This window comes from Vombatus ursinus, unplaced genomic scaffold (genome assembly GCF_900497805.2).
Source record: "Vombatus ursinus unplaced genomic scaffold, bare-nosed wombat genome assembly UNPS02005236.1, whole genome shotgun sequence".
Lineage (NCBI taxonomy): Eukaryota > Metazoa > Chordata > Mammalia > Diprotodontia > Vombatidae > Vombatus > Vombatus ursinus.
Window position 1 is genome coordinate 5,190,207 of NW_020945014.1, and position 22,936 is coordinate 5,213,142.

The window sequence follows — 22,936 nt, forward strand, 5'->3', positions numbered from 1 at the left end:
TTTAGTATGACCATTCTTCTCCCTTAGGTCCTTCACAGAACAACTCAGAAAGATTTCAAGAGATGCAGGAATGCCAATCCAAGGTCAGCCATGTTTCTGCAAATATGCCCAAGGAGCAGATAGTGTCGAGCCTATGTTTAGGCACCTAAAAAACACATATGCTGGACTACAGCTAGTAGTGGTCATTCTGCCTGGCAAAACCCCTGTTTATGGTGAGTATTTAGGGATCCTTCAGCCCTTTTATTTAAAAAATATTTTACTTGTTTTAACTATTCATTGAAGCAGTAACTTTTAATTAATTAATTTATTTTTGCTGTTATATATCTAAAAGGAGATGGTGTTGATTAAAAGACTGGATCACATTCCACTTTTAGATTCTAAGGGAAAATACATTAGCATGGAAAAGGAGAGAATTAATAAACTGAATATGCACTTCTAAAAATTAAGAACCCAACAAACAAACCCAAAATAAGCACAAAAGAAAAAACCTTGAAACTTAGAGTATAAATAAATAAGTTGGGAACAAAAAGGACTACAAATGATGAACAACTAAAATCTGGTTCTTTGAAAAGACTAGTAAAATTGATAAATCTTTAGCCAACCTGATTAAAAAGAAGACAGCAGAAAATCCTATCAACAAAGTAAAATGTGAACAAGGTAAAATCACAACAAAGCCAGAAGGAATAAAAAGAATCATCAGAGCCTCGTACATGTACAAGTGTATACCCACAAAACAGAGAACACAAAAGAAATAAAGTACTGCTTTAAAAAGATAAGATACCCACACTAATACTACCAAATAGAGATCCTGAATCATTACATCTAAGAAAAGGAAATGAACTCATTGTAAAGGAACTAACAAATAAAAACTTCCCAGTCTTGATGAATTTAATGGAGAATTTTAACAAACTTTTCAAAATAATAGTTTAACAGTACAGTACAGAGGCAGTTAGGTGGCTGCATTGGATAGAGTACCGGCCCTGAAATCAGGAGGACCTGAATTTAAATCCAGCCTCAAACACTTATTAGTTGTGTGAACCTGAGCAAGTCACTTAACCCTGATTGCCTCCCAAAAAACCCCAAAACAAAATATTATACAAATTATTCTCAAAAAATTGATAGTCTAAGAGAAGAAAAGTGTTTACCTTTTTTGGTAAATGAGCCTTATGAAAGCCAAGTTTTCTTGCTTCAGGACATTTGTATAAAAAGCCCGGTGAAGAGGGAGCCCAAAAGGCAGAGGAGTCTGGTAGTAACAGTTCATAAGATTTACAACGCTCTTTCTTGACAACAGCCTGCTGCTAGCATGGCAAAAGCTAGCATAGCTAGCATGTGTCGGAGACAGGACTCGCGTGCTTCTGACTCAAGTCATTCAGTCACTCTGCCTTTGGTTTTAAAATGCAGTTACAGTTTCTCTGCCCCAGCATAACAAGGACAAAGCAAAATAGTGTGGACCTAGGTTTGAATTCTTGTTCTGCCATCAGCTTACTCATGACCTTGGAAAATTCCTTCTTCTCTGTGAGACTTGGTTTCCTCCTCTGTAAAATAAGAGGTGGAGAGGTTGACCTACAATATGGTTTCTTAACCTGAAGTCTACAGACTTTAAAAAATAATTGATAACTTTCAATATAATTGGCTTCTTTTGTAATCCTATGTGTTTTATTTATATATTTAAAAGCATGATTCTGAAGGTCTCCTTACGGTTCATACCGCACTGCCCAGGGGAGGGTCCAAAGCACAAGACAAGTTAAGAACCTTTGCACTAGATTATCCATATCTACCTCCCTTCTGTCTCTGATAGTCTGTGGGTGTAGAATGTGCACCATTAGGTTTAGGTTGATAACACCTGAAGACTCTAACCATTAGGGCAGTCCGTAAGTGGACTTTTAGATGTTAGGGGGCTCTCCCTGACCAGAAGCTTTCATGCAAAGGCCGGTTCACTACTTGTAGGACGTGTCTGAGACTGGCTTCTTATTCGGGTATGAATTTGACCAGTTAGCCTCCAAGTTAAACAGGAGAACATTTCCCACAAAGGTTTAACAACATGCAGCAGAATCCCCCTTCTGGCTCCATCTGTAGCCCACAGAAGGGGCCTTGATTCAGGGTCAGTGGTAATTGTTGTTATTTTATTTGGGCAGCAAATGAGAGCCTCTCCAAGAAGTGGCATTAGTTCACAGCTGTCATTTAATTTGAGATCTATATTCTTTTAACCTTGTTTCATTCTCCCTTTTTAGATGAGAAAGAGTAGAAAGGCATGGTGATATGAGAAGAGATGAGGACTAAGAGTCAGAAGATATGGGTTAATATGTTTGTTCTGCCATTGACCAGCTGTGTTAACTTCCTTTTATCTCAGTTTCCTGATCTATAAAACTGATATAATAATACACATACTCCCTTCCTTACAGTGTTCTGAGGAGAAAATGAGAATAATGTATGTTAGAACATTACATAAACGTAAACTTTAATTATCATGGTTGCACTGAAGGAGACTGGGAATTGAGCAGCAGGTAAATGGATTCCTTTAGGGCAGGAAGCAAATATGTCTTATTTAGGCTCTCTTTGCTATTTGTCTGCTGTCATCCTCAAAGAACTTGTTTGCCAGATGTTTCATGGGCAAAGGCAGAAGTCATTTACAGGGGGATGAATGATACATAGATAGCTCTCTTTAAGTCTTGACTAATGTTTGGTTTTTATGCTCTTATTTCAAGGGTGATGGTATTTTGTATTGCTATTTAAGCATTTGATTTTGTAATTAGACTTCAGGGGTATAAAATTACCACTATTAGTTTTAAATAGTGGTGATAGGTAGAGCTAGAGATCTATATGTATACATACATGGGGGGGAGGGTGTAAGTAAAATGTAATGGTGCTATTATACCACAATGATTAAATGTAGCCTTGAGAAGAAAGACCCCTGAAATTAAACTGGCGATCTGGATTTAATTCCCAGTCCTGCCTTTCATCAGCCCTGTATCCTTGACCAACTTACTTTAGATGGGCCTCAGTTTACTAATCCATAAAAGAAGATGGTAGAATTAGTGTTCTATTAGAGGTCTTTTTCAGCTGTAACTGTCTGAATCAAAGTATGTGCTCTTACTTTTCCCTCTAACAGCGGAAGTGAAACGTGTTGGGGACACCGTGCTTGGCATGGCCACACAGTGTGTTCAGATGAAAAATGTGCAGAGAACCACACCACAGACCCTGTCGAATCTTTGCTTAAAGATCAATGTCAAGCTAGGAGGAGTAAACAATATCTTACTGCCCCAGGGAAGGTAAGGTGAATGTATGTGTGAATAGCCCAATTTCTCGTGATGTTGACAAGGCTCTAGTAATGGAGTGTAAGCTCTAGTCCAAGGACTTTGAAGCTTATTAGTACTATTGAATATCTTGTGAGAAATATCTGGCAATAGCCATTCTTAAAGACTACTAAAGCATTGAGGGACTTCTACACCAGTGAGGCATCACCCACATTATTATGAAATAGGTGAATAAAATAGACATGTTGTCTGACCTGTCCTCTTGGACAACAAGGATCATATCTTACCCAAATTTTGTATTTTTCCCAGTGTCAAGTACAGTGCTCTATACACATATATACATGCTGTATACACAGGCTGTGCATATATAGTATTTAATAAATGTTTTATATGTGTTCCTGTAAGATTTTAGTTATGCATGTGTCCTAGGATGTTTTCTTGGTATTATATATATCAAATAGGGTAGGTGGAAAAGGGCAGGTAAAATTAGAACATGAGGTTAAAATAATAATTCAAAATTAATCTTAGAATTTTAGAGTTAAATCTAGTCCAACTCATTCCCAGAAGGAATCCCCACAATATAATATATTCTACCAGAAATCATCTAACCCCTTCTTCAAGGAGAAAGGACTCACTTCTACTGAAGCATCCAATTCTTCACTTTTATCTAGCTATAATTGTTAGGAAATCTTTCCAAACATCATGCCTAAATTTTCCTCTTGGTAACTTCTACTCATTGCTTCAGGTTCTACTGGGGCTGAACCAAAGTCTGATGTCTCTTCCACCTGACAGTCCTTCATATGCTTGAAAACATCTATTATGTCTCCCTGAGTCTGCTCATCTCTGGGCTGAACCTAACTGTTTCCTTCAACTGATCTTCATGACATGGATTCCAAGTCTATTCAACAATTTCATTTCCCTCTTCTCTGTGCTCTCCACCTTAACAATGTCAGAACTGAACACATTACTCTAAATGTATTCTTGCCTAGGTAGACTACAGGACTATCACTTCCTTATTCTTAGAAGCTGTGTTTTTCTTAATGCATCCCAATATCCAATTAGCTGTTTTTGCTACCACATCATACTGCTAATTCATGTTGAACTATCTCAGTCCACTAACATTCCCACATCTTTTTGAGACAAATTCCTCTTTCACCATGCCTTGGTCACCCTGTATTTATGAAGTTAATGTTTTGAACCCAAGTGTAGATTCAGCATAATTGCCAGTTGAATGTTATCTTATGAGAAGCTAATGCTCTGGCCTGTTGAGATCTTTTTGGATCCCAGCTACCATCTAATCTGTTACTATCACTTATATCTTTTTATCATCTATAAATTTAATTAAAATGCCATGTCCCAGGTCACTGATAGAAATTTTAAACATCTTGGAGCCAAGCGTAGATAGGGCTCTCCATTGGACGCCATCTACTAAATTGATTTTGAACCACAAGCCCTATTTTTTCCATTCAACTAATTCTGAATGATCTAATTGTATTACTTCCTAACCCATATTTTTCTTCCTAACAGCAGAAGCATGGGGTATTTTATCAAATGTTTTTTAAAAACTGAATTTTTCACTTTCAGTTCCATCCCTGCCTCACCTCATCCCACAAGAGATATACTACTCATTATATATATAAGAAGTTATGCAATACATGTTTTTGCATTAGCCACATTCTGGAAAGAGAAAAAAAAAAAAGGCAAGAAAATTAAAAGGAAAAAATAGGCTTCAATCTGCAATCTGAGTCCATCAGTTCTCTACTTGTAGATGGATGGCATTTTTCATCATGAATCCTTTGGAGTTGTGGTAGATTGTAATATCGTAATTGATCAATTACTAAGTCTTTCAGTTCTGCTCACTTCAGTTTGCATCAGTTCATGTAATTCTTCCCAGGTTTTTCTGAAGCTACCCCCTTCATCATTTCTTTAAACACAAGTTCCATTACATTCATATACCATAACTTTTTCAACCATTCCCCAATTGATGGGCATCACCTTAATTTCCAGCTCTCTTTGCCACCACAGAAAGAGCTGCTATAATAATTATTTTTGTACATATGGGCCCTTTGTCTTAATCTTCTTGGGGTATAGACCTAGAAGAGGTATTGCTGCCCCAAAGGGTTTTGTCACCTTTTGGGCATAGTTCCAAATTGTTCTCTAGAATGATTGGTCTAGTTTGCAACTCCACCAATAATACATAGTGTACCTGTTTTTCCACATCCCCTCTAGCATTTGTCATTTTCCTTTTCTGTCATCTCAAATATTTTTTTGTGAAGTCTAGGTAAACTACAGAATTGCACTCTTCTAATTGAGTAACTCTGTGGTGGGGAGCGGGGAGGACATAAGGTTAGTTTGGCATGACCTATTCTTGGTGAAGCCATTCTCTTTGTTAACACTACTTTCTTTCTGAGGAATATCTATTCACCATCTCTTTCATGATCTAATCTAATTTTCTGGGAACTGAATTCAAGCTCCCTGGCCTATAGGTTGCAGGCTCTGCTCTCTTCCCTTTTCTTTTAGTACTTGAGGACTGGCCAGGTGGCTTGAACTCCATAAAGGGCAATCAGGTGCACCTACCTCCCCGGGTTGTTGTGAGGATCAAATGAGATAATATTTCTAAAGCACTTAGCATAGTGCCTGCCACCTGGTAGACATTATATAATACTAGCTATCATTATTCATTTATTTATTAAGTAAGTAGTACATTTTGATAACTCTTGGAAGATTCTTTATTATGCCTTGAATACGTGCCCTGGAAAGGCAACAGACCTCTCTATTGATATCATGTAGACAAATAGCTGTCTCTGTTTGTAAGTCCTTCAAGAAGGAATTATCAGTCTTCTCTCTTTGCTTCTTCCTTGGATCTGTGACATCCATGATTTTAACTATATTATTCCTTGAATGGCAATCTACCTTTTCTTCCTCAGAGCACACAATTCCCTCCCTTCTCTGTTTAACATTCTTATGCTATTCAGCCTCCTGATAAGGGTCAAATCACCTTTACCTCACATCCCTCTTTTTCCTCTTGAAAGGAACCCTTCCATTTCCTTTCGGAACATTTTCTTGTCCCTAATGACCTGGAGTGTGGAAAGATAGGGAGTCCTTTCATCTTAGATTCTAGGAGAAAACTACCTCCATCTGTTTGGAACATAGATTGTAGTCATATGACAATAGAAAGAATATTACCATTTTTGCATACCCAATGCAGGTCATTTCACATTCTCCTTTCTCTCCATTCTGCTTGAGATTGTCAACCCTGAGTTTTTTAAAACTACATGTTAACAGTCTAGAACTAACTCTAACCCAAACATATTACTCCCAATTGCCTTCTTAAGACATTTACTACCAGTTAATCACCTTTTAATTGCCTGACAGTGTACTTGCCTTCCATTCATTTGTCTTTACTGACCAGTCCACTCAACCAATTTGTTTTACCCTCCAATTCCTTTTCACTTAACCTTTTCTTATTTACCTTACCTTGCCAGGGTAAATACCTTCTCTTTCTTTAATCTTCCTCCTCAAGTCTTTATTCTTTAGTCTGCCTTAATTTTATTTGACCTTGCTCCTTGTACTTCAACCTTTTCTCTCAAAAATGGAAATAGATTGGACCTCCTTCAAACTTTCCTAAATTTCTTCTCCTCAGTTTCTACTTTTGGCCTTCTTTACAGGTTCAAATGCCTCTAATCTTCTCTTTTTCCACTCCTCCTTCAGCCTTCTATAGAAGATTGAAGTGAATGCCAGAGTGAAAGTTTTTTTTCCCCTGGGCCAACTTTATGATAATGGGATAGAATATACTCTGTCTCTCCATTCCCACTTGTTGAAACCCATTGAACTTATACTTTTTATAGTGCTATAGTTCTGTGATCCCATCAATGTAGTCATTCCCTTCAGTAGTGCATATTGTAAGATATCTTGATTAAAATCTGGACAGAACCATATTAATAACAGTCACTAACATTCATAAAGTGCTTTCTGTGTGCCAGGCACTGTGCTTAGCACTTTACTAATATTATCTTATTTGATTTGCACAACAAGTGATAGGAGCTATCATTTTCCTCATTTTACAGTTGAAAAAAACTAAGGTAAACAGAGGTTAAATGACATACCCAAAGTCACACGACTATTAAGTGTCTGGCCAGATGTAATTCGAATCTTTTGATTTTAGGCCCCACACTATTCGTGGTTTGAGAGCTGTGATTTAGAGAGATTTAGAGAGAAAAAAAAATCTGATTCTGTAACGTACCAGGTGGAAATAATTTAGTGTAGGAACACAGGGAAACTTCAGGCTTCATCCTGACTGAGATGGCTGTTCTACATTGGGGCTGGGGGGAAAAGATGAGCTATAGCATTTCTCTCTCCCGTCTTTCCTTGGTCTGAAGCCTAGATGTTTGAGGGCAAGGCTTGCCCATACTGTTGTGGTTTAGAACAATTTATTGCTTGCCTTGAAAGTTGCTAACCCTTGAATGACCAAGGAAAAGAAACCTTGCTACTCTAAGACTTTTTAAATAGGCATAGAATTTTAAAGTTGAAAGACACTTTAGGCATCATCCTGCTCTGTCATTTCATTTTCTTTTTTTTTTAATTCTGTATATGTCTTTGGTTTTGTTTGTTTGTTTTTGGTTTTGTTTTTTTTTTAAATTTTCAGCTCCAAATTCTCCAGCCCCACCCTATGAGATGGCAAGAAATACAATGCCTTTTATACATATGAAGTCATGCAAACATTTCCACATTAGCCACAGGGCCAAAAAAAAAAAAAAGCTAGAAAAATAAAGAAAAAAATATGCTTCAATCTTCACTTGGTGTCCATCGGTTCTCTCTGGAGGTGGATCATATTTTTTATCATGAGTCCTTTGGAATTGTTGTGGATTGTTATATTGATCAAAATAGCTAAGTCTTTCATGGTTGATTATCTTAACAGTATTGCCATTACTATGTAAAATGTTCTAGTTCTGCTCATTTCACTTTGCCGTAGTTCATATAAGTCTTTCCAGGTTTTTCTGAACCCATCCCTTCGTCATTTCTTATAGCACACTAGTATTCCATCACAATCATATATCACACTTGTTCACCCATTCCCCAATTGATGGGCATCCCCTTGGTTTCCAATTCTTTATGACCACAAAAAGCTGCTATAAATATTTTTTTATATATGTCTTTTCCATTTTTCTTTTATCTCTTTGGGATACAGTCCTAGTAGTGGTACTGCCGGATCAGTTTTATAGACTTTGGGCATAGTTCCAAATTGTGCTCCAAAATGGTTGGACGAGTTCACAATTCCACCAACAGTGTATTAGTGTCCTTATTTTTTCACATCCCCTCTAGCATTTGTCATTTCCCTTTTCTATCTTGTTAGCCAATCTGATGGGTATGAAGTGGTATCTCAGAGTGGTTTTAATTTGCATTTTTCTAATTATTAACATTTCATTTTCTAAATGAGGAAACCAAAGCCCTGTGTTGTATGGTGATTTCCTCAAGATCACACATGTTCAGACTATGTTATCCAAAAGAAGGGACTGAATCTGGTTCCCCAGTCCATTGTTCTGTTTTGTTTTGGGTTTGTTTGTTTTTCATTTAAACATTTATTTCCTATCCCTCATAACCCTCACCATAAAAAATTAAAAAAAAAATCTTTGTAACAAAGTATTTTCCAAAAGTAATTCCTAATGTGTAAATATTTAAATAAGAATTGATGAATCTTTGTTAGCAAATTGGACCATAGTAGTTCATTCCTAAGTATTCAGCTTCTCCCCATGTACAAGCTGCTCAATTTGCAGTCAAGACTGGACTGAATTTTCTTCTTTGATATACCTGGGTAGTAGAAAGAGCCCTCACTGCCTTTGGAGTCATAGGACCTCAGGCAAACAACAGCCTCTCAGGGTTCTGGTTACTGTCTGCCTTATGAAAGGATTGGACTGTGCAGGGTCCTTTCAGCCTTTCATCTCCTTATATTCCTATGAAATAGTAACCCAATCAGGTTGGAGAAAGTTAATGAAATTAAAGTGTTTGAGAACTTATTAAATGCTCTATAAAGGAAGTAGAATTCACCTTCCAGAATGTCATTTAATCTTTTAGAGCTGTTAGAAGAACCTGGTTTGTCTTGAGTTTTTGCAACTGAAAAATAATGAAGATGTTGATGGAAAAGCACATTTCTGAAAATAGTTGCACTGTGTGTCTCTTCTTCTTTTCCCTCTTCCTCTCTCTCCTTGTATTTATCTCTCTTTTTTCTCTGTCTTGGTCTCTCACATATATAACTCACATACACAGAGGAAAATAATTTCAGTTTTCATATTTACAACTCTAGCCAAAGCTCATGGTCTCCCCACCCCCTCTTAAACTCCACCACCCCCCAAAAAAATAAAAGTCTGGTTTTTGTTTGTGTTCAGAGGTTGTGTTCCAAGATGGTTTCAAATTAATGCGTGAAGTCTATTAAATATAAAAACCTATGATGGCTCTTCATTGGAATTAATCTGCTGACTGTATCTGCGGTCATCACTCCACTTCCAAACTGAGCCAGCTTCCTGTCTTACCCAGATAAGCAATTTTTACTTGACTGAGTTTCAGCTGAACCAAGAGCAGTTGTCAGGACACATGATTAATGTGTAGGAAACGTGTTGCATAGACATGAAACTCATTTTCCCCTTCTCCCTGCTATGCTGTGCAGAATATAATCATTGTGACTGAATGAACTGTTTTCTCAAACTTAGAGGGAGTCTTCAACTTACGGAATTAATAAAAGAGAATGTGAAAAAGGAAAGGTTCTTGTTTTCATTCACCATATATTCCATTAGGCGAATACTGCTAGTAGGCAAGTTACTCTTCTATACAAATAATTTTTTAAAATGACCATGACCAATAGCAAGACAGTGATAAACCATAACATTTGGAGATATTACCCTATTACCCTTTTAATGGGTTCCATAGTTTTTCATGTATTGCCAGAGTCACATAACTATGGGAAACTTGGTAGAATAATTATCTATGATGGGTAGGACCTTGCATTCTCTATTGGGGCCTGTTTATAGTCACTACAATAGTTGTTGCAAGTACTTCCTAATGCCTTATGGTTTGCTAGTGATAAACCTTTCTCTTCACCAGTTTCTAAACCAGACATTCTTAGCCTGGCATGTGTGAACTTTTTTTTCTTTTATATTTATTTTTATTTTCAACATTCACTTCCACAAGATTTTGAGTTCTAAATTTTCTCCCCATCTTGTTCCTCCCCCTTCTCTTATCCCCTTCCCCTTCAATTTTCCTATTGGGCAGGATAGATTTCTATACCCCATTTCCTGTGTATCTTATTTCCCACTTGCATGTGAAAACAATTTTTAAAATTTTTTTTTAACATTTGTTTTTAAAACTTTGGGTTCCAATTTTTCTCCCATCCTCCCTCCCCACCCACCCTCATTGAGAAGGCAAGCAACTCAATACAGGACATACATGTGTAGTCATGCAGAACACTTCTATAGTAGTCATGTTGTGAAAAACTATGTTTCCCTTCATCCTATCCCGCCCCCCCATTTATTCTATTCTCTCTTTTGACCCTGTCCCTCCTTAGAAGTGTTTGCTTCTGATTACCCCCTCCTCCAATCTGCCCTCCCTTCTATCATCCCCCTGTTCTCTTATCCCCTTCCCCCCCCATTTTCCTGTAGGGTAAGATAGATTTCCATACCCAACTGAATGTATATGTTATTCCCTCCTTAAGCCAAATCTGATGAGAATAAGATTCATTCATTCCCTCTCACCTTCACCTGTTTCCCCTCCACTGCAAATGCCTTTTCTTGTCTGTTTTATGTGAGATAATTTACCCCATTCTACCTCTCCCTTTCTCTTTCTCCCAGTATAATCCTCTCTCACCCCTTAATTTTATTGTCCAGATATCACCTCTTCATCTTCAACTCACCCTGTGCCCTCTATCTATCTATCCATCCATCAATCTATCTATCTATCTATCTATCTATCTATATACATACATATAACATTTTCTCTCCAACTACCCTAATACTGACAAAGGTCTCATGAGTTACAAATATCATCTTTCCATGCAGGAATGTAAGCAGTTCAACCTTAATAAGTCCTTTATGATTTCTCTTTCCTGTTTACCTCTTCATGTTCCACTTGAGTCTTGTATTTGAAAGTCAATTTTTCTATTCAGCTCTGATCTTTTCATCAAGAATGCTTGAAAGTCCTCTATTTCACTGAATGTCCATTTTTTCCCCTGAAAGATTATACGCAGTTTTGCTGGGTAGGTGATCATGTGTGAACTTTTAAAAACTTTTTGATAAAGTTTTTAATCATAGGTGTTTTATTTTATACATTTAAAAACATTCTAAGAAGGTGCCCATAGGCTTCACCAGAATGTCAAGGAGTTCCATGATACAAAAAAGGATAAGAAACCTTTGCTCTGAGATCATCAGGGGACGCGAGGCAAGCAGGTAGTTCAGCGGATAGAGCACGGGGCCTGGGGTCAGGAAGACATGAATTCAAATCTAGCCTCAGACTCTTAACTGGCTCTGTGACCGTGGACAAGTCACTTAACCCTCTGCTTGTTATAATTCACTGGAGAAGGAAATGGCAAACCAAGGAAACCCCATATGGGATCACGAAGAGTCAAACGAGATTGAATGACTAAACAACAAATAACAACATCAGGGGACTTGACTTAAATGAGCAATTGGTACTAAGGATTTAATGAAGTTCTTTAGAGGAAGTAGCGACTCAGATTCTTTATAATGCTATAGTTGTTAGACAAAACTTTTGCTTAGATACATTATTTCCTGGAGTTTAGAACAGGTATTAGTAATAAATCGTGCTGGTACATTTTAATTAACAATTAAAAGGTTCACTTTCTGCCATCCTACTATCTGAAATTCTATTAAAACTTTCTCAAAAAATTTGTTCTTAAATGTAAGTAGCAAAACTGCCCTAAACAGTCATTTCACAATGCCATATTAGTTCCATTTTAATGGTAATTCCTGCCCCCCCCCCCCGGTGCCATGTTGTATTGTCTGTTCTTTGGGATAAAGATAGTCATTACAAGTGTTTTTATTTACATTATTAATTATTTTATATATTGTTCTCTTTGTTTTGCATGGTTTGCTTCACATTGCTTCATACAAGTCTTACTGTGTTTTACTGAGGGTGGTCTTAAAGAATAACTGTTTCACCAACATATGAAGGGTAGGCCCCAGGACCTGAAATGGTGCAGCCATTAAGTGACATGTGTCTTGAATTTAGCTTTGGCAGAGACACAACTAGAGTAAGAAGGTATGTGTCTCCAGCTTCATCTGTGGCCAAGGACTATGCTAGGTCCCTAGGTTGGACATAGACATAGGTCACAAAAACTTTTGAAATAGGGTCCAACTGTGGTCTAGTGGTAAGAAAATAAACCGTGGGTCAAAAAATCTGGAGTCAAGGCTGCATTCCACTTTTGACTGTGTGACATTCAGGCAAATCATTTCTCTTCCAGAGAACTAGCATTCTTTTGAACCTCGGTTTCTTGATCTTTAAAATGGAGAGAACCACTTGTGATCTTTACCTCCTAGTGATGTTGTAATACTCAAACAAGGTGACATATATAAAATTCTGGCAACTGTGAAGCACCTGTAAATGAGGTGCTTTGTAAACTAGATATTCCATGTCTTGCTTTAGTTGAGAGAGGGGAGTATATTGATCCATGGCTGGGCCAGGGATTTCCTGAGGAGTCTTGAATATCCCAAAAACCAGATGAGCTCCAGGGGCTACAGCAAAATGAACACTCAAGTCATACTTAAGGCATTTCTATGGTAGAAATTCTTCTTAGACCTCAGGAATTACTTGTAGATGCAAGTAATAACCTGAAGAAGGTACTCTTCCAGATGTCATAATACAGTGGGTATGGTCAGACAATACAGATCTTAATATGTATTTTAGGGCTTATTTTAATGATATCACATTCTTTTCATTAGGCCTCCAGTATTTCAACAGCCTGTCATCTTTCTGGGTGCAGATGTCACTCACCCCCCAGCAGGAGATGGAAAAAAGCCTTCTATTGCTGCGGTAAGTCTCTTACATTTTCTTTCTTTCTACCTCTTAGTTAAAGAGACTTCCCCTTAAATCCTCCTCCTACTTTTATTGTGCCTGTTACATTGTTTTTTGTAACTTTCTAGTTACGTGTCTCATGCCATATTGGTCTGAATGTTGATCACTTTTTCACCAAATCTAGGTTGTTTAAAACTCAACTGGGACACATAATTACACAAAATTCTGAAAGATCAGAAAAAATAAAAAATATTATCCGTGATGAGAAAGCTTTATTTTAATAGAAAAATGATTTTTAAACTCACTGTAAATACCTATTTTTCTCTATCAGTACATGCACACACCAACACCCCTACATAATTTTGTTTTCCTTTCAAGAACGGCACATTTTAGTGATGTGGCTGCTATCTAGGCCAATACAGTTTTTGTAGTTTGGCAATTTCTTTGTAGTAGGGAGTGAGCTATTATATTTATTCATAAAGTGGATCATTATAAAATTACCAAAGTGTCAAAAGTTTCTTAGTAATGACCAACAAAAAATGGATATGCCAGTGGATTGGACTAGATGGTCACTTCTACTAGAAGGTCCTTCCAATACCAAAATTCTCTGATTTTATACTTTTACTGGTCATGAATCACAAGCATAATATGTTTCCTTGAAACTGATTCATTTATGCATTTAGAAGCATAAATAGCTTCCCCAAACATGGAGTTGTCTCTGGTGCCGCAATATGAGGCTTGATTTCTAATGTCAACTCTTTCCAAGGTACCCTTTCTATGCATAATGTTTCTTCATCTTTGAAATGAATGTGCCTTGGTCTAGCTAGCTAGCCATGTGCCATGATCAACTAGACAGAACCCACTTCTAACCTATGGGTGGCCTGAGCCAAACAAAGCAGGCTAGAGACAGGAGAGTTAGGAATCCAACAGAAGTTTAATTTCAAAGAGAGGGAAATGGCTTTCAAGCAAGGACACATACCAAAGTCCTGTCCCTAGTGGGAGGGACCTGCTTTAGTGTGGGGAGATCTCAATTCCTATGGCTATGCAGTGAGCTGTAGCCTGGACAATGAGGAGGAAGGCAATAATGTGATAAGTTTTATTTGTAGCAGGGCTTCATGGCCAGAAACAATTCTGGGATTTTGCTATAGCTGAGATCACCCAGAGGGTGAGTGCAAAGGATTCTTGTTATGCCAAACTCAGGGCACAGCCTGCTTGCTGGGCCTTAACTCTGGAAAACAGGGTGTTTCCTAATATCTTTACAGTTTACCACAGGCAACTCAATTTCTATAAAATAGCAATCGTAGTACCCAACTCACAAGACTATTACGAAACTCATGTGCTATCATGTGAATGTGGGTTACATATATTTTAGAATCCACACATTGAATTCCAAAGCTAATAGGGCCCTCATAGGACAGACAATTCAGAATATTTTACCAAGCTAAAATTCTATCATCTAATCACAAAATCTCAAAGTTGGAAGGTCACTCAGAGGTCAATTTCTCCAGTTGATATTTTAGTTATCTCTTCAACCTTCCTCTACAACAAATATCACTGACAGTCATCCAGCCTCCATTTGAAGACCTGTAGTCATAGGGAATAGAGCAGCTAAGTAGTTCAGTGGGAGATCAAATCCAGCCTCAGATACTTACTAGCTGTGTGACCCTGGGCAAGTCACTTAACCCAGTTTTTCTCAGTTTCCTCATCTGTAAAATGAGATGGAGAAGAAAATGGCAAACCACTCCAATATCTTTGCTAAGAAAACCCCAAATGGAGTCATGAAGAGCAGGACACACTTGAAAACAACTGAACAAGAACAGGATGAAGCCTAGAAACAAATAGTAATTTGGCTGTGAATTAGCCATTCAATTTTGCAGGCAGAACTAGCACTAGCACCTAAGTCTTAAGGTGTTGCTGTTTCTACTACATAATGCTGTTTCTCTTACTGAGTTCTCATTTTATTTTTTTAATAGGCAGAAATTTTGAAGATACATAACTAAGTTTTTGTTGGTTGCTATATTTGGAGGCGTTATTATCTAAGTTCAGATTTTTGATAATATGGGAAGTAATATGTTTTTAGCCTCCTTCCTAATTTGAAGTTATTAGAAATAGGTTTTTTAAATCTATTGATATTGTATTAATCCCAACATGAGCAATTTGACCCTCAAAGCTTTTTTTTTTTAAACCTTGACTAATGGCTTTTTAATAGGTGCTAATGAGTTAACATTAGCAGATTTTCTTTTTAAAGTTTGGATTCAGAGAACCTGGTAAATAGTCCTGTAGATTGTCTCATTGTCACCTGGAAATAAGAAAAAAAAATAACTGACTCAAACTGATTTTGGAAGATTTTCTGAAAAGATGTAGTAATTTAGGCCCTAATTTTGTTAGAAGTTTTAGGTGGGAAGAAAAAGTAATTTCTAGGAGTTGGTCTATTTTTCTGTATTATATTTGTTAGTTATTTCTCTGTAAGACTTTCTTTTTCCTGAATAGCTTTTAAAAGTTAATGAATAGAAAGGCAGCATGTGAACTTTGATGTCAGGTTGGATTCAAGGACTGCCAGTGTTACATCCACTGATGATATGACCTGAACAGTTGCTTTCACTTCTTAGTGCAGACTAGATAACTTTTCTGCTCGAAATTACCAACGAGTTGCTGATTTCCATCATCAGGGCGAGTTTACGTATTGAGAGTTCTGTAAAATGATGAAGTCACAAACACCTTTCTTTTCTTCCCCACGCCCCATCATTACCCTCTAAATGTATAGGTTTGCTTTCCCTACCCAGTATAGAAGAAAAAGTAAATAGTCGCTTAGTCTGACTATGAGGGTAAACTCCCACCCTCAAATATCTTTCTCCTTCCTATTGGCCTGTATATATTACTGTGCTCAATACCAGATAAAGTTCCCATCTATCTGAAGTGGGTTAAACAGGATTGCTCAGATGCCCCAAAAAAATTTCTCTCCTTTTGCAGTGGTCTGTTACTCTTGGAGGGTGGGGAAGGGGAGGCCTGTGTACGAATTCTGTTTTCTTGTAAATTATTGCTTAGAGAAAAATGCTCTGCTTTGGAATTCCTTTTTTTTTTATCTTAATATTCAGTGTGTAATGGCAATAATTGTATGCTCACAGTAAAACATGGAGGTCAGAAGAAAGGCTTAAGTTGTTCCATTGGGGGGGGTTGGCATAGATGACCTCCAAGCCGCTTTCCAAAATTATGATCTAATGATTCTTTGTAAAATCTGTAACTCTTACGTCTTATTGACAGCATAAAGTTAGTCTCCTTTACTGGGATCTTTTGTGACAAGGCAGTTGTGAGAAAACTGAACTCTGTTTTTTAACAGGTTGTAGGAAGCATGGATGCCCACCCTAATCGTTATTGTGCAACTGTGCGAGTTCAGCAGCACCGGCAAGAGATCATCCAAGATTTGGCTGCAATGGTCCGAGAGCTCCTTATTCAGTTCTATAAGTCAACACGCTTCAAACCAACTCGCATCATCTTCTATAGAGATGGTGTTTCTGAGGGACAGTTTCAACAGGTTGGGATAATTTTTCTTCTGCCCTGTTCCAACCCTTTTCATTTTTTCATTGAATTTTTATGACTAATTTAACCATTGTTAGTGTAGTTTTTCTCCATTTATTTTATTTTTATCATTATCTCACATTTCTCTGTCACAAGGATTCTTAATCTTTTTTGTATCATGGACCCCTTTGGCAGTCTGTTGAAGACTGGCCCACTTCTAAGAATAATGCTCTTAAATGCATAAAATAAAATTCATTGGATTACAAAGGAAACCGTTATATTGAAATATCGTCAACAAAATGTTTTTAAACTAAATTCACAGACACCAGATTAAGAACAGCATTTGAATGCTTATAAAGTGCTTTTCTCGTCATGCTGTGAAGTCTTTATTATAATTTACTCTTGCTCAGAGAGGAAGAGGTTACATGGCTTCCGTGTGGTCACAAAGCTAGTAAGTGGTAGAACAGGGAATCATAGAGGGTAATATTCTATTTCTTGTTTACTCCTCTTAGACTCTTTTCTTTGGTGGAGCTGGGGCAAGCCAAGCCTGCTTCCTTTAAACTCTCTCCGTCCCTCATGACATTCAACCTGATCCATCATTTGGGGCTACTGGTCCTTAGAATACTGATAAACCAATGGCCTTCACTCCCCAGTGAATATTATGAGCAGTGATGATTTTTCTCCTATTCTTATCTCACTTAAAGGTTTATAAAACATTTTATCTTCTACCCTATGAGGAAGATATCATGAAGGTATCCTAAATGAGGAAACTGAGGTTGAGATACCCTTCACTTTTATGATTGCTGTCCTGTGAATCAGTGCCCTTCCTGAGATGGATTTGTAGACAGAATTCAACCACTGATATTGATCACAACCCCTTTACAAGTTTCCAATCATTTTTGTGGCCAAAAAGTCATCACCCTGTGTTCAAACTAGTGAAGATTCTCTTCCAGCACCTCAGTACTCTATATGATGAGTTCAGTTTTGGACATTTTGGATTTGAGATTGCATTGAGAAACTCTCTGTAAAACGTGGGCAACAGAATCTGATCTAGTGAGAGTCAGATGCAGGCTTAATTTTAAAATCTCCCCCAAAAGTGACTTGTCCTTGGTTGTAATTTTAGTAAATATTAAGAATTGGATTAGTTCAAGTCTCTTTCCAAATTCTTCATTGCGTCATTGCTTCATTCATATGTGTCATCTATTGATATTAAGAACATACTTGCACGGAACTTCAGAATTGATGATCGTGTTCCAGGAAGAGTTCATCTGGGACAATGATCCTCAGTGATCGTCTACAGTTAGGAAACTATTACAGTAATCTAGGCAAGAGGTGATGAGGACCCAAAATGAGCTGGTAATTGTGTGAGTGGAGAGAAGGTTCATATGCAAAAGATGGTTAGAAATGGCAAGATAAGGCAACTAATTGGGTATGTGAAGTTCAAGAAATTGAGTCCAGGATAATGCAAAGGTTATAGATCTGAGAGACTAGAGAATAGAAAAGTTTGGAAGATGGGATGATGTAAGGGGAAAGATAGTGGTTCACTTTTGGATATCACTATTTCCCCCATAGAACCATTCACTTCTATCAAATTTCCCTTTGCCTCTAGTTCTGATTCTTGTACAGAGTATAAATGCACATACTTGCATTTCATTTGTAAGTTTATATCTTTCTTTTTAGTGAGGTACATATCGTAGGTTTGTTGTTACTGTTGCTTAACTTTAGTTCACTGCCTCAATTTCCTTTCTTGTAAAATGGGGGGCAACAGAATCTGGTCTAATGAGGGCTAGATGTAGTCTTAATTTTAACACTACCCTCCCCCCTTCAAATCAGACTTTAAAGGACCTTCCTTTGTTAAGAAACCACTTTACTATTTCACAACAAGTGCTTGATGAGGCCATTACAAATAATTCTCTTTCAAAATGTGTTCATTTTTTAACAGTTCTTTCTTAACATTTTTCCATCTTTGGGAAGCATGGATAAGCCTGTTTGTAGATGTATTTTTTATACATAGGCATGGGAAATGGAGAATGTGAATAATTGTTTCAGAAGAGCTCTTTGGAACAGGGATCGTCAGATCCTTTCTAAACTCACTTGTGTGTCTATCTCAGAACATTTTATTACATATAAAAATGGTACTAAAGGATACTCACTTGTTGTCCTTCCAGTAACCAACAATATTAGCACTCCTAATAATAATAAAGCTAGGAAAGCAAAGTGGCCCAGTGAATAGAGCTCTGGCCTTGGAGTAAGAAGGATCTGAGTTCAAATGTGACCTCAGATACTTGATACTTACTAACTGTGTGACCCTGGGCAAGTCACTTAACCTCAATTGCCTCACCAAAAAGCAAAATAATAATAAAGTTTCTAGAACCTGTGATTTCTTCAGGTTGTCTGTCCCCTGAATCTAATCATAACCCCATACAAGTCGATGGTCTTCAATATTAATGATTGTGGCCCAAGTCAGCACTCTGGGGCCAAACTAATGGAGGGAGACTTTTCCAACTTCCAAATAGGCTGGTTTTTGGAGGCTAATGCCTCCAATTATCAGCAGAACCATACTCGGAGCTTTCCCATCTTGAACTACCAGGATTTCCATTCTGTTGGTATGACCTTCAAGAACTTAGAGTTGCCTCTATGCAATGATGAAGCATTAGAGGGAAACTTGAACAGAAGATTGCTGCTAATAATTTATCTGTTCCATATCTTGCTGTCTATTCATCTATATATCTCTAGAGATATATAAAGATAATGAATATGTATGTATCTATATGTGTGTGTATAAAACATAGATAGATACATGAATGGATGGATGGATGGATAGTGTCCCAAACGTCTTAATGCAATGTTTTAAGCTTTAATAACTTTTAAACTGTTAAAGCTTAAAACTGCAGTAAAATTTTTGTAACATCCTGTTTCTGTGTGTGTGTGTGTGTGTGTACACAACATTACATACATTCTTACATTTGATCTTCGTAGCAATGCTGTGAGGCAAGCATGTAAATCAGGAGTCACTGAATTCATAACCTCTTAGTTGAAAAGGTTAACACAAGTTACCTTGTTCAACTCATACAGGAATAGATATTCTCTTTCCAATATTCAGCCACCACTTGATGTCCAGTGATGTTAAATTCTTCCCGTACCTCCTCTCCAATTGCCCAACCCCCATCCCCAATGCACCATATAATTGTTAGAACATTTTTCCTTATATGGTATTAAAATCTGTTTCTCTACAACTTGTACTCCTCATTGTTCCTAGTTCTACCCTTTATAGCCAAACAGAGCAAGTCCTGTTTTCTCTTCCACATGACAGTCTTCCAAATTCTTGGAGAGTTGTCATATACACCAAGTCTTCTCCAGGTTAACAGCTCCTTCAAACAAGCTTCATGTTGTGTTTTCAGGACCCTTCACTGTCCTGGTTGCCCTGCTGAGTGCTTTTCAATATATCAGTGTCCTTCTTAATAAGAAATGTGGTCCCTAGAACTGAACACAATACTCCAGATCAGAAGTGTCCAACTTGCAGCACAGGTGAACCAGATTAAAATATAATTGGGACATGTTTTAGCAAAATAAATAAAACTACAATACAGCATCAATGATGTTCATTTCTAAGACAATGTGAAACCCACTTAGATCTGTTTCTATTTGCATTTGACACCACTACTACTGTTGCTCTAACAGAGTACTAGTGCAGATATAAATTTGGAATCCATCTACATAAAGGTGATAACTTGACTCTGTGGAAACAGATGAAGTCACCAAGAAAGAGGATGTAAAGAAGAAAGCAGAAGCCAAGGGAGGATAAAGTATCCAGGAGGAAATAAAATAGAAGGTTCAAGTGGGATTAGGATTTGAGAGAAGGCCATTGGATTTATTATTAATAAATTGATATTAATAAAGCATTGGTAATCTTAGAGAAGGTATTTCCAAACCTTCATCTTTTGAATATCCAACCCAGCCCAAATGTCCTCCATATACACTTTGTTCAATCAGGATGCCTTTTCTGTCTTTGTTCTCCCTGTATTACCAGTTATATCTTCCCTCTAAACTGTGCTATTAGAAATTTCAAGTAGGGTGGTTCCACTGTCTTGAATAGTCAAAAGTGTTGACTTTGTTGATCTTTTCCATTTTTCTTCTGTTTGTTGTCCTCCCATTTTTTGCCCTCGAATGTCTAGTAATGACTTTCATTGAAAGTCTTCTCAAGTTTTTTTTTTTTAAACTGGGTTTACCATCCATAGCTTCTCTCTGCTTTATGAGATAATACTCCTTGTAATCTTCATTATCTTACAAAGGAGTTTGTATTGTCAGCCATTGTTGCTTTTGGCTGCACTCTCTGTCTAGCAAGTAACCCATGTGTTTCTATTTGCTGACTAAGCCAATTTCAGGTGTCAGTGGAATTATTTTAAAACTTCAATATGAAATTGTTATAATTGGTATTGATGTTATTTCTGTTATCCATTTCCCATTTTTCATTGTCAATTCTTTAATTCAAAATTGACTTTTTCAGTTGTACAGTATATCCTTTCTTTTTTTTAAGTTGGAATTAACATTATTAAAGGATTTAGTGTGAATTCTAAGAGTCACTTAAAAAGCTCAACAATTCCTAATCCTGTCTTTTTTTCTTCCATTTCACTTAGGTTCTTCATCATGAGCTGTTGGCTATCCGAGAGGCATGCATTAAACTAGAAAAAGACTACCAGCCTGGAATTACATTTATAGTTGTTCAGAAAAGGCATCACACCAGGCTTTTCTGTACTGACAAAAATGAGCGGGTAAGTTGTAACAATTCATCAGTGAAGAATTGGCGTTGCTCCTGAGCTCACCAAATAAGACAGATCAGATTTTCCACAAGTGTAAGACTTAGGAAATATGAATCATCCATAATTTCATGTAGTTTTGAGACTTTTTTTTTATATACTTAGCATGCCTTTATCTCCAGCCTTAAAATTGATGACACACTTATCGATTGTACCTCTGCCCTACCCTTAGGCTGTGTACCACCCCTGCACAGAATAAACTTTTTTCCATACCATTGAAGCAAAACTATTATCATATGTTATTTCTAAATGATCTCCCATCTATTTACTTGCCAAAAATCTGACCTTTAAAAACTGGAGAGGATTAGGATGGGATAGGATCCATCAGTTTATGAATACCTGGTGTAGTAGAAGGATAAAGTTAATTTGTGTTGGATTTTTTCTTATGTCTGGAAGCTTTCAAATTACAGGCATCGAGGATCAACTTGGCCTCTTATTTCACAGGACTGTTAAATGTTTTATTTCACAGGACTGTTAAATGTTACAACCCAAATGCAGGTGCCAACTATGTTCTGTTTCATCACTCTTATGGTTCACTATTTGGGAACTCCTGGCTGACTCTGCCATTAATTACTTAATAAGTGCTATGCACCTACATATTCCTACTACTATGTTCTCTTACTCTTTAGTTTATAACTTTAGTAATAGAGATCATTTTGCAACTGCCTATAAATCAGCTAAAAACCGTTGATTAACTTTTAACAAAACATGGCATTAGGCAGAGCATTGTTGGGGGACAAGTCTTGTAAGTATGGTATTTAGTACTATCATGGTGTAGTGGATAGAAGACTGGACTTTTTAAGTTAGAAGGACTAGAAGTTTTCTTGAAGCTTATTGGCTGTTTGACCAAGGAAACAAGCCATTTCATTTCTGTGCCTCAGTTTCTACCTGTGTTAAACAGTGATAATTTTATTTGTCCTAGTTATTTCAATAGTTAGTTATGAGTAAAGCCCTTTGTCAGCTTTAATTGCAAACATTAATATACTACTTCTTCACGTAAAATACTGCTGATGGTGAACTTTAATTTTACTTTTGTGGAGAAGCTTGTGATCCTTGAAAGCACTATTCAGTAAACTTAAATGCAGTCAAAACCACTCATTTCCTCCTATTTTAAATCTGGGCCCAGCTCATTCTCTATTCACATTCTGCCCAAATTGTATGCAGTGATAGACCAGTTCATATGACTGTCCATCCAACTAAATATTATAGCCTAAACAATAGGAATTCTTTCTCCACTTGATTTTTCCTGTATGGATTGCTAGGCCAACCTCCTGAGTGATTGGAAATCTCATTTAGGAGCCTGTGCAGTGTTCCTGGGCTTCATACAATCAG

The 22,936-nt window shown here is 37.1% G+C and overlaps 1 protein-coding gene across 2 annotated transcripts in view; it reads left to right on the forward strand.

Annotated features, from left to right (window-relative positions):
- AGO2 (argonaute RISC catalytic component 2) overlaps window positions 1–22,936 on the forward strand; it is a 150,402-nt gene that overhangs the window by 118,232 nt on the left and 9,234 nt on the right. For both annotated transcript variants that reach the window (XM_027845329.1, XM_027845320.1), the window contains exons 12-16: window positions 28–212; window positions 3,110–3,269; window positions 13,199–13,289; window positions 16,609–16,803; window positions 21,425–21,559. In XM_027845329.1, the coding sequence (XP_027701130.1) occupies window positions 28–212; window positions 3,110–3,269; window positions 13,199–13,289; window positions 16,609–16,803; window positions 21,425–21,559 (766 nt within the window). The remainder of the gene's footprint in view (window positions 1–27; window positions 213–3,109; window positions 3,270–13,198; window positions 13,290–16,608; window positions 16,804–21,424; window positions 21,560–22,936) is intronic.